At 37.7% G+C, this 13436-nt stretch overlaps 1 protein-coding gene across 1 annotated transcript; it reads left to right on the top strand.

The window, feature by feature from the left end:
* Positions 1-1872: 1872 nt before the first annotated feature.
* Positions 1873-7287, top strand: LOC140156866 (uncharacterized). Its single transcript, XM_072179864.1, has 4 exons — positions 1873-2268; positions 2631-2726; positions 3588-3675; positions 5240-7287. The coding sequence occupies exons 1-4, from the start codon at positions 2242-2244 to the stop codon at positions 6211-6213; spliced, it is 1185 nt and encodes a 394-aa protein (XP_072035965.1). The 5' UTR covers positions 1873-2241; the 3' UTR covers positions 6214-7287.
* Positions 7288-13436: the final 6149 nt, after the last annotated feature.

The raw sequence follows: 13436 nt of genomic DNA, 5'->3' as shown, positions 1-13436 counted from the left end.
GCAGTCTAGCCATAACGTGGGAATTAAATCCATTATTTTGGGAAACCTTGAAGTTCTTTTTTTTTAATGTTGTTGTTGCTGTTGTTGTTATCATTATTATTATTGTTGTTGTTGGTACTCTAAGCATCGACGGCGGAACCGGGGGGCCAGTGCCCCCACACTTTTTCGACCGGGCCCTCCGCCTCCCCCCTCTCATCCCACTTTAATCAACCCCATAATGTGCTGTGTGTCACATGTTATTTATTCTAGACCCTGAATGAAAGTGTAAAATGATGCACAATTAACATGATTAAAATGGCTTCAATTGGACGGTCATTTTGCACAATTATCCAACTCCCCCTTGTATGGATAATAAACAAATCCCCCTTTTCGCTTCTGCTTTGCACACCCAACACAATATGTTTAGCAATAATTTATACAATAATAGAAAACTTGTCCACGAATGCCGCTTCAATTTGGGCTCTCATTTATCCCATATTTCAAACAAAAATTGTACACAATAAATTAGTACCAAAATGGTCCACCAAATGGCTTCAATTGGCCCTTCATTTTGCAAAAGTTTCTCACAAGCAAGGGGCACATCCCCCTCAGACGCCCCTCTGCGTTGCAGAAGCGCCGCCACTGACCCCCCCACCGTACACGCACACTTTCAAAATCGTTCCGCCGCCGCTGACATTGCATTGGCAGTCCTGCGCAAGGTTTCCAATCGGTCAGGACATACCCTCAAATCACAACCCCATGACTGCGAAAGCCAGGGCTCCACATCCCATGACCCAGCCCGCGGATTTCCAGCATGTCAAATGTGGCAGCATGGATCGGGGACACCCCGTCAGTCCGAAAGACCGTCTATTCGAACCCGACCCGCATGGATCATGACCTGGTCGGTTCGAAACATCTTAGACTAACCTCCCCTTTTGCACCCTATTCGGCAATCGCTCCGAACATCGAGGGCCATGGACAAGGAGCAGTGTGGGCCCTTCAGTTTAACATCTAATTTATCCCCCTTTTTTCACTTTCGCTTTTGCACGGAGCCGGGGCCCCTGGACACCGGCCCTGGACTTAGTCCATCCGCTTGCTACACCCCTGACCAATAGGGATGTTAATAGCAGGGCCCAAGGCAGGGTGGATCTGACACCGGCCCTAAGCTTATCAACCCTCATCACGAATTGTATGTCTTCCCCGCTGCAGTTAGCGGCTCTTGCTCCACACCCCTGTTATTTTAATAAGTTATACGTCACTGCAGCCAGGGCCCGCGACTGCAGCCTTTTTTTTTTGCCTCCTGACACTGGCCCTAAGCTTATCAACCCTCATAGCCCGAATTTGTATGTCTTCCCCGCTGCTGGAGTTAGCGGCTCTTGCCACACCCCTGCTATTTTAATAGGTTATACGTCACTGCAGCCAGGGCCCGCGACTGCAGCCCTTTTTTGCCACCTGACCATGCATGCCCTCGAGAAGCGAGAGCGTGCAGGCCTGAGAGCGTGCAAACCAGGCCTGGTGCAAACGGTCCACGCCACAGCGACCCCAATTTCACGAGCCAAATACTGCACGAATGCATTGCACTACACACATGTATCGAAATCAACCTGTCAGCGTGGTTCACTAATGGATTCCGATACACATAACGTAGGCGGAGTTTTCCCACGTTACTCCACACGACCTAGTCGCGACCGTAAACAAAGACTACGGCACGTGCGGCTTATTATAATACGGGTCACGCATACGTAATTAGGTCAACATGCCTTATTTGACGCATGATTGGCAGTGCAGGTAAACTACGGCCAATAGGCAGCCTCGTGCAGGTAAGCCCGCCCGTTTGCTCCAGCCAATCACGGTGATGCAGTCGCGAGCCTGATCAATCAGGTAAATCGTTTGGCTACTCTCGGATTGGTCGACTGTGACGGTATGCCGTCAATCCACTGTGGGAAAACTTCCAGGGTGACTTTCTCACACACACCGGTTGAAAAAAAAATCGATTTCCAATGTATAGGCATGCATATGAGAGATCACCGTAGGGCGAAAATCTGACTATTTAGAGTAACCTTTGGTCAGGTAAAGCTCATACCACATGACGGTTGCCTGAACGACGGTCTCGCACGCGGCAACGCTTACCTGACAATTACCGACATAACACAGCAACAAGTACCCGCAACAGGTCCAAGGAAATTACTTTGATACACCTGTATTGGAATTTTATACCAATTTCGTTATTATTTTTCAACAAAAAGGAATATTTACATCATTATGCCTGTTGAGAAGCCAAAGATGAAGGTAAGCTAAATAATTTCATATTTATTGTTTGAAATTGTATTATTTATGTCGTGTGATATGAATTGATTTATATTCCAATTGTGTAAATATTAAATGAGATGAAAAGCGTCGTTGCAGGTGCATTCGTTCGATATATCTGTAATTGTAAAATATTTCTATTGATTCTAATTGTGGAATATATGGCTCCCATAGATATTTCTGTTGAATTTCCAAATATGCTGCATACTTAAAAGATTTTTTATATTAGAAAAATAACGATCTGTCTGCTACTTGAATTAACATTTTGGTTATATATTTTATAGCCTATATAATATTATTTTGCTCATTTTAATCAAAGTAATTTATATTTTGTTTCTTTGCAGTCTTCAAAGCCTTTGATGGAAAAGAGGAGGAGAGCAAGAATTAATGACAGTCTGATGCAGCTGAAGAATCTGGTCCTGGATGCACTCAACAAAAATGTAAGTTTGAGCTCAAAATTGTTAATTTTTTAACTTTTTGATTGTATAATGCCTTTTAGACTTGTTTCTAAATTGATTTGATAGTTTAGTGTCTATAAACCCTCCATATTCCCCCAGCCTCCATCCTTGCAGATCAGATGGTACATAATTGCACCATTTTTGTTATAGCAAATAGACTTTTAGTTCACCCTGTAGGGCCCTATATTGAGCAAGTGACTTGTTGACTCCTAGAACCTGTTCCCATGGAAAGCGGAATCTGTCAAAATTTTCAAAAAAGTCCGAGATTCCTTTGTCAGTAGCAGTTGATAATCAACCGTGGTGAATAGTTTTAAACTTTCATTCGATTCATCATTTATATGTCAATATTAAAGTCAGAAAAACTTAACTTCGGACTAATCAGAAGGCACTCTTTTGGAACGAGCGTGGGAAAGCGAGACTTCGTATAGATTTTTTTTCTGTGGTCACGAGATCTTGTATTGTAATGTGTTGCTATTTCTCACCTCAAACCTCAAATCCTGCCAACAAAAGCAAATATCTGTTGCATCAACCTACAATGACAAAAACTTAAAGTACCAAGGGAAAAGACTTTTAACTTACTAATCTGTATTTTCTTTATTCAAAGAGGGCAAAAGAAAGTTGTAAAAATATGAAACAAAAATTTTGTACAAATATGAAACTAAAAAACGAAATAAAAAAGTGTCAACTAAGTTTTAATAAAATCCAATGTTCAAGTTCTGATTCGACTCAGCTCCGGCCCTATTCTGAATCTTAACATCTATTGAAACATTCAACTTTGCTGATCTTTGCGCTTTTTTGTCATCCTTAATTAATTGGTTGTGTTCTTGTTTTGTTTTTCAACAGAATTCACGTCATTCCAAGTTAGAGAAAGCTGATATCCTAGAAATGACAGTTCGCTACCTAAGGACGATTCAAAGACAGCAAATATCTGGTAAGTTCACTTTGCTATATGTTACATTGATTTTACTATAAAATTTTAGCTCAAACTTTGTGATAAACTTTTAAAAGTTCAGCCCGGGAGTTCAGCGCGCAAAACGTTAAAGTCAGTCAGTTCGCGAAACAAATTTGGAGCCTAAAGTTTTGCTTATATTTAAAGGGATGATGTTATTGTCGTGCCCAGGAGTTGATTGCTTTTTTAAATAATTAACCTTTACAATTTATTCATGTTATTAAGTTCTTATATTTTAATGCTGATTTGGTGATTTTTCATATATACTTCATGGTATGTTAAAATAAATCAAGCACATTCAGCATTGTATAAACTTGGTAATGGCGTTGGCGTGGGAATTGAAATTTAAGATAAACAAGGAAAATCCCCTGTCAAGTTTAATGACCACAAACTAAGCAATACCTGTATGATAGTTTGCATGTTCATATTGTCTAGTTCACTAATTATTAACTACTAGGCGGTTACCCGTATTTCGCGGTTCTCGGCTGTCATAGTTATTGGCTTTTGCAGATCTCAAACCTGGGCTTCCTAGGCCAAAGTTACACCCACCGACCAAGTTTGAGCTCCAATGAAATCTTTGTTTTTTGACCTATGACCTCTCAACCGTAGGTCTGACAAAAAGGTCACAATGGAACTTTTGTTAGTCCAATTTCCACATACCCACCAAGTTCGAGGGGCAATTTGAAATTTTGACCTTTCTTGACCTATGACCTCTTAACCGTAGGTCTGACGAAAAGGTCACCGTGGAAACTTGTGTTTGTTAGTCCAAGATCCACCCACCTACCAAGTTTGAGATCCATAGGGACAATTGAAAATTTTGACATTTCTTGACCTATGACCTCTTAACCGTAGGTCTGACGAAAAGATCACTGTGGAAACTTTTGTTTGTTAGTCCAAGGTCCACCCACCCACCAAGTTTGAGCTCAATGGGAGCAATTTGAAATTGTTACCTTTCTTGACCTATGACCTCTTAACCGTAGGTATGACGAAAAGGTCACCGTGGAAACTTTTGTTTGTTAGTCCAAGGTCCACCCACCCATGATGTTTGAGCTCCATAGGGGCAATTTGAAATTTTTACCTTTCTTGACCTATGACCTCTTAACCGTAGGTATGATGAAAAGGTCACCGTGGAAACTTTTGTTTGTTAGTCAGAGGTCCACCCACCCACCAAGTTTGAGCTCCATAGGGGCAATTTGAATTTGTTACCTTTCTTAACCTATGACCTCTTAACCGTAGGTCTGACAAAAAGGTCACCGTGGAAACTTTTGTTTGTTAGTCCAAGGTCCACCCACCCACCAAGTTTGAGCTCCATAGGGGCAATTTGAAATTAGACTTCAATTGAACTTGACCCCGTCCTTGACCTTTGACCTTAAAAAATATAAACTCGTTCTGTCTCATACCAAGCTGCACCCACCCACCAAGTTTGAGCCCCGTATGACCTACGGCGGCCTCACATTAGCAGTCACAGACAGACAGACAGACAGACAGATCTACAGACAGAGAATAGCGTATTATTATATAGATCTTTCTCTTTCGTTTTTTGCAGCGTCAGTCAATGCCGACCCTGCTGTGTTGGGCCAATACCGCTCTGGCTACGCACAGTGTATTAACGAAGTCACTCGTTACCTGGGTGCAAGTGCCAATGGCCCCGATGGAGCACCTGAACTTCGCACTCGTCTTGTTGGACATCTAGCAGATATGTGTACTACTGGTCAGCAGTTACAGCAACAGCAAGTACCGACTACAACTCCTTTGTCTCAGCAACAGCAGCAATCACCAGTGAAGTATCAGCTTGCCCAAACAACTTATCAGCCACATCAGCAACGCGTGATAGAGGGCGCTATGGCGGTACCCCAAATGCAAGTGATCAATGTGCAGCAACCTTCCTCTGCAAGTGTACCTGTACGAATTGCCCCAACTCCAGAAGGTACGCGGACTGAATACAGCTTCAGAACAACATCAGAACCACATGGACAAATGTCCCCAATTGCAGTACGCACCCAGTCTGCAACGAACTCTTCCCCAGCTCAAGTTATCCAAAGTGTTTCCGTTGGAGTTGCTGGTTCGACTCTTCCATCTGGAGAAATCACTCTTCTTCTTCCGCAAGAATCTCTACCCAATGGACAAGTCCCCACACATTTTATCCCTGTGTATGCACCTCCTGGTTCTGCTGCCGCAGTGCTGTCACCTCCACTGAACACCAACAACAACCCTGGTTCGAATCCCACTCCTTGTCCTGTATCCATGTCAAGCCCACGAGCAGCGTCCACTGTGCCTTCCATGTCTCCAACTAGTCCTCAGTCTTCGATGACCATACCAGCGCAACATGCTCAAGTTATACAACCACTATCTTCGCACCCACCTCAAGCTCAGGTTACCTACCGTGTTCCAGTTCAAACTAGACTTTCACCGGTGGCACGCGAATACACTCATCAACAACCTGAACCGGTCGCACGCGAACTGGTGGCAGCTGCTGAACAACATGTCGCTAAGAGCGATCCAATGTGGCGACCATGGTGATTCAATCGCCAAGAACTATGAACTATATTTTTATTATGTAATACTAAAGATTTCAATAGCCATTCCATTTTGCCAAATTTGATTCTTTGTGAATCATCTTTCAACGTAATTGATTAATTTGTATGTAACATTCCGCCGTTTCTTAACTTAAAGGCGTACACTTCAAAAGGTAGGCGTCGATAGTCACGGCAGAGGCTGGTGAGGACCAATTTTGTCATGTAGTGAAATGATCGTAGATTTCTTGTAAAACTACAATGGTTTTAAAGAAAAAAGTTCAAAAAGCAACTACTTATGATCAAATAGTTATTATAATAATTAATTAAATATAAATTACCAATTATAAGTGGTGTAACATGTACAATTTGAGACCCTAATTGAAACTGAAAACAAAGATATGATGAAGTGGATCATGGATGACATTTATCTGATATTTAAAGCTTTCATTGTTATAACATTAGTTAGTCACACCTTGGAACTTTTAAGTTCGAAATGTCTGTGAATTTCAGATCAAATTAAGGCCTTTGACAATGTTGACTGCCAATCTTTCCCTGCACGTCTTCGTGACTGCTGTTCCATACTGACTTAAAACGATTCTTCAAATCCCATAAGTATTCAAAATAAAATTCTTCATGTTTACATAACAAGAAGCTATGCATAGATAACTCAGAGCTCTAAAAGTTATATTTTGTTATTTGGAAAATATTGTATTTTTATGCAAAACCAAGAAACGGTTTTGTTGGCTTCCGCAGTGCCTTACATTTGATATAGATACAGGATTGTTGTGTTAATACTGTTATTGATCATTATTGTTTTGTAATAAAATTATCTTCATCATCTTATAATGTCCATTTCTGAAACATATCACATTTCATAATTGAGAAATTTCTGGGTTCGAGGATATAAATTATCCGAGCAAACAAAAATCATTAAAACCAATGTCAGAATTTGTTTTTTTAAAGAGAATATAATAACATGGATCTTCAACTCGTGCCCTAAAATGTGCGATAATGCCGCACTCGATCACGTGATACATATTTAGTGGACTAGAGCGAGATCCAAGTTACTGCTTGTGCGGGCGCTCTAATGGCTGATGAAGATAATTCTTGTAAAATGATGAAACAAACTGAATTTACTTCCAAATGTTATTTGTAGTACTTCAAAAGTGCAAAATGTGTTGTGATGTGCAGTGTTCTTAATGTTTGTATACAAAAATCTTGAAAAGAATATTTGTCTAAAATAGAAAAAATAAAAACATTGTCAAAATAAGAAAAATAAAAACCTTTATGTCTCAGATGTTTCATTTTAAGTGAAGTATAGTTTGGGCGGGTCTGGGCTGGTCATTGATAACCTTTACATAAAATTATAGTAAAATATGACGTTGAAATCATAGCAAGGTCGGTGCACGATGAAAGTCAATGTCGTTTTAGTTGGATGAATTGACAAAATAAAAAGATAACAAATTCTTGGGATTATGGGATCGATGAAGCATAAGACAAGTCTAAATACATAGTTTCTATTGCGAGGTGAGAGAACAAACAAAAACATGACGGGAAAATAACAGAATTGTGTAAACATGTCAAATGTTTGGATTGGGATGCTTGGTTGCATGGGATCCTGAAATTATACCAACCCGAAAATACACCCCCACACACACACGCACCCCCCCCCCACACACACACACACAAATAACAAAAAGTCTGGACTTCTAATTTGAAAGGAAATAAAAATTCCTTTAAAAAAGGAATGGGGCGCCCAATGTGAACTTGGACGTGTCAGTGTTGTTAATTTACCGGTAAATTAAAAATGGCGGTAAATTACCGGTAAAAAATGCCCAAAAAACATAAACTTCGCCGATTTTCTGAGAACATTTTCAAGAAGCATTCCTCTAAGGGACCATTCAATATTTAGACAAGGGGGTGGGATGTAACATGGCTAATTTAGAAATAAAACATGAAAAGTGTGACCGCCTCCACCCGTCCATATTTCACTCTCTTTACGTTCTCCCCCTTCCTCCCGTCCGTGTCCATAAGGATATACGATTTTCATTCTCTGAATCAATAATATTATTGAAAAATAACACTTTGGTGTTTTGCAAAAGTTCATTCTGCAAATCATATACTTTGAAAACTTGCTTAATTTATTGTTGTTAATGCGTTATGTACGTTTTATAAAAGTGTTGTTGTTTCAGCCCTCTTTACAGCATAACTCAAGAACTACAGGACCTACAAAAGTATATCTGTAATATTTGAATACTTCTACACGCTCGCTATGAATTGAGCAATGCAATTTTTTTTTGCTAAAGCTCACTACCATTCGCAAGATGCTGTGAACTACATTTTTGTTGCTGCTTCAACCAACAATATATCGTATACCCTTAAATAACTCTATTCGTAACGACGGCTGCACGTGAACATGAAAAAAGGCTACGCTACCTACAAATTCAGCATTATATAATAAAACAAAACACGTTTCATGCAGGGTGGATCCGACCGTATTGAATGTTCACTTACGCGAAGGGATACGTAAGTAACAACTTTGGAATAACATTACAGCAATAATGGTTTACATTTGCGCATAAATTGCTATTTTAAAGTTTTGTCATCTGTTGAACCATACACAAATCCAGGACACAAACACGACAAAATGATAAATACATTCAAAAATACTTTCTTTAGTAATCATAAATGCACCTTTAAGATCGCCGCAAAAGCAACACATGAGCGTCAAATCATGTTCTTCTTTCGTCACATTATTTTTGCATGCGTAGTTTCACGTAGATCTATAACAATTACTTCTGAACACGTTCTTTTTTTTTGATCGTTATATCCTCAACAATGATTCTACGTGAGAATGCAAAGCTAACAATGTTTATGTTATGTGATGATATTTGTCAAAAGCCATTGTTTAGTTTACAAAAGACTCAGAGAAAATACAAAGGAATATGAGAAAAATGAACTATATCAACGTTTGATTACTGCTTACAAATTAAGGCGACGCAGACCTTTCTATTTTTTCTTCAATAAAACAAATTGAGATTACTCGAGTACCAGCCGTGAGCTAGCTCAGTATAGTCCAGTGGTATAACTCTCGACCGGTAATGAGGTCCGAGGTTCAAATCCTGCTAAATCTTACAATCAGTTTGCCCCAGTTTCAAAAAGTCATTTAAAATATAATAATTTCTTGGGCTTGCATCATTTATTAAATTTAATAAATTTGGAAGTAAAAAATGTGGCATCGCACGCAATTACCCAGCATGCATCACAACACTTTGCTATTATACTTCTTCGCTCACACCATCTACACGAAACTTATAAAATTTTACTGTCGTAATGAGAAACTTTTTAATTTTCCTCTGGTGCCAAAATCTCAATTGGATGAAGTAAGAGGACGAGGCTGTCAATCGGGACACGCACCTTTAAGCGCGCCCGAATCACTTTTGTATGTAATCCAGGTGATATTCAGAGATTATTTTACATTTGGCGCACAAATGTTATTATTATCATTATTATAATAAGTATTTTGATCTTTAGCATCTTAGTGGATATAATTACTAAAAAGAAAAAGTCGCTTATACGCTTAATACTATAGTTAAAGAATAATGAATCAACCGACGAAAACCAAATAAGTTGCAACTACTAAGCACGTGCAATTCCAGCTTGTTACTAAACCGTCACATTTCAGTATAATACAGTTAACTTTATCAAAAAAATCCATATTCTTACCAACTTAGGCAGAAAAGTGTTAAAAAGCATCGATAAGTTTTAAAAACCAACAAATAAAATCGCAATCCTTTTATCCTGATATCCTGGCAACAATACATCAATTTCTTTTTTTCTTTTCATTCCTTTTTTTTTTGTTTTCAACTTTTATACCTTTCGAAAGTACGACAAGTAAATTAGAATTTTGCCATGTCGGTTTCGAAATGAGATTAATTTTATTTATTCCCATTCTATTTCAGATTATTACGATTGGTAATAAAAGCAACAAGTGGCTATATCGCCGACAAGTGTCAATAATTCCTAAAACTTGTTAAGAAAAGTGCGAATAATCTTTTGCACGTGTTAAATTCAATAATGTGAAGATGACAGATACACTGAGCGTCTATTCTTCATTTTTCTTCTTCTTTTTTATGTCGAAAATCCTCTAAAGTCCTCTAAAAATAATCGTTTTTAACAAGCGGATTTGGGACAAAATTCCCTATACTTATCATGCTTATACATCGATTTATCATCTTCCTCTGTTGTGAGCACTCGAGAGCGTTTCATACTTTTGTTTATTATCACACCTGGCCAGAGATTTCAACATTTTGGCCATGGGCATATCGAGCTAGTTGACCAGGATTTTCACAACTATTTCCTTCTTTTTCTTTTTCTGAAACTCTTGTACAATATCATCATTATCTTGAAGAAGCTATTCTGATGTTGAAATCCTAAGTCCACATAGTCCATGACATACTTGATCATGTTGATGGAAAAGTTATGAACGATTCATATATGTCCATTTTCTTATGTATTTTATTGTTTTGTATTCCTTACGGGCATTATTTATTAATATGAGCTCAATGTTATGTATTATTTACTCAATTTGAGTATTCTTTTACTCAATTTGTTGAGTTGTGACCTTTTTACTCAAGGTGAGTAAAATATTTTTAAGAGTGTACTTGATGATGGTAGTGCTACATAAACCGTTTGCTAATCATGCTATTCGGCGACCTTTTTGCTGTCTTCTACAGATAGCAAATTAAGTATCATGCTCCGTCTTAACAACCATGCTTGTTGCACGTTTCTTTGTGTTTTCTTGTTTGTTTGTTTGTTTGTTTGTTTGTTTGTTTGTTTGTTTGTTTGTTTGTTGTTCAGTGTGTTCGTTCAATTGGTTGTTATCTACGAGTGGAAACACACTCTTGTAATGATGGAACTATGCCCAACTTGAAGAAATTACTTAAGTTAGGTATATATGAAAAACAATGTATGTAAGTCTTTAGAAAGTACCCTCTTATATTTAAAACAATATGCAAGGTTTTGTATTTGAAAGAAAAAATGATATATGTTATGATGTATGTAAATGATCGCATTCTTTCCAGATAGATTGTGTGATGAAAAAATAACAACTTTTTTTCTTCACTATACACTCAGAACGCCATAGTCATCCCACAGCTCTTGGTATACAAGACCCATTCAGTCACTTAATTAGGCACTGCATTGAATTCGGTGTTGAAATTAGCAAAATTTTTAGTTACACCTTTTCACTTCATAACTAATTTTCTCAGTCAAATGAAAAGCAACAATTTTAATTTCTTCGGTAAATGTCATAAAAAAAATAATGCTTGGTAGTTGGTACTGTATATTTTGTTCAAACCCTGGTGTGACATTTAGGCTTCTGATGTAAGATTTTCGATTTTCAGAAGCTCAAACTTGCCCCATGAGCTTTTTGGGGTCTACATTTTTGCATTTCAACGTAACATAATTTGATAATGAAAGATATGTCTAAAGCAAATTTAATATTAAAAAAAATTATTAAAAAAATGCTTACGGGCGAAGTTGAGGCCTATAAAAATCAAAAATCTTACCCTAAAAGACACAATTTCATGTCTAATTTTAACACCAGGAGATTTTTTTAAGGTTTATCCAAACACAACGTTTTTAGGATACGACATTACTGAAAAATAAAATTATTGTTTTTTATTTAACCGAGAAAATTAATTTCAAAGCAAAAAGGTGTATCTCTGAATTGTGCTGATTTCAACATGTGTCGATCGACTTTTAGCACGAGTATGCATAACAATAGAGGATGGTGGGTAGCGTTCTGAGTGTATAGATGTTTGTTATTTTCAACTTCTTCAAACTTAGAAGTTATCAGAAGTGCAATTTTTCTCACACTTATTAAAAAGGCAAAATTACAAGGAATTTTGATTACGAAGCCAATAATTAGTCTTAGGCAATAAATTCAATTGTTACGGGAAACATGGTAAGCTGCGCAGTAATTAAAAACAAAATACCAAAGTTATACAAATAATAGAATTCGCTGGATCGAAACGGGGTGTTTTGTATTTGCACGCGCGGGTGTGTAATTTTTTTGGTTTTAAAGTTTTTGGGTCTCGAGACGTTTTGCCACATTCTCCTCGCTTATCTATATATGTGAAAGCAGAACTTGTCAAAACTTGCCGGTGTTTTGACAAGCCTTGAATAGATAGAATAGATATCGTTCATTCAAAGGTCAAAATGACAAGTATTACTGCTGATTGTTCGATTTATTTATCATGTTTTATCAACAAGATCGATATCGTATACTCGTCATTACAGGGTATCTCAAAGATACAACTCAAGATTCAAGTATTTACCCTTAGACCGATTTGTAATGTGATCTACGAGAGACTATGTGAAAGATACAGTACATCAAAGGGTGGGGTAGACTTTGCGGCAAAGTGCTTGAAAATAGGGAAAATAATAAGAATTTGGAGTGCTTTTTCACTTATAAAATGTGAATGCCTTGATCAATTTCAGCAAATGATGCGTCATTTTAAAGCTTGCAAAATGCTTTCAAAACAGAAATACTGAACTCAAAATGACGTCACCTGCAAATTACTCCTTTTGACATGTATCACGTGCTGCATGACATATTATTTGGCCTAAGTGGTTGTCATCAACATACCCACACCAAATTTTGTTGTTATTTCTTCACTCTATAAAAATATGTACTCTTTTGGAATTCAATAAAAGTGGGGTTTTTCAGATTGTTTGCATTGTAAAGTATGACTTATTTTAAAGCAGTCAATTTTTACAGTTAGAACACGGAGTAAAGCACTTGTTGGGTAAAACATTTATTCAAAATTGGGTCAATTTCACAATGCACCCAACATTGGTTAAATTCCGCTTTATTTTCAAAAAATTTTACCTGACCTATAATGTGGATTATTTACCCAATTTAACCGATGACCAGCGGTTGGGTACCATAGTTGGTAAAACCACCCAACTTGGGTAAAACGTGACATTTTGGTTTATGGGACACTCTGTAGCAGGTAAAACAAACGCGAGCTGTGATTGTTGACTTATTTATCAAGTTATGCACTCCTGATAGCCTAAACAAAGACCTAAGCAAACATAAAAATGAAACCTATATATCAATAATACTTTATTCATAATCAGTATTTGCTATGATTTTAATTGTTTTGTTGCTGGAATATATAGGAATGTTTAGCTGACGGGGCTTTTTGTTTTTTGTTGCAC

This window comes from Amphiura filiformis, chromosome 7 (assembly GCF_039555335.1).
Source record: "Amphiura filiformis chromosome 7, Afil_fr2py, whole genome shotgun sequence".
Lineage (NCBI taxonomy): Eukaryota > Metazoa > Echinodermata > Ophiuroidea > Amphilepidida > Amphiuridae > Amphiura > Amphiura filiformis.
The sequence above is the reverse complement of the archived record's forward strand: the minus strand, read 5'-3'. Positions and strand labels throughout refer to the sequence as shown.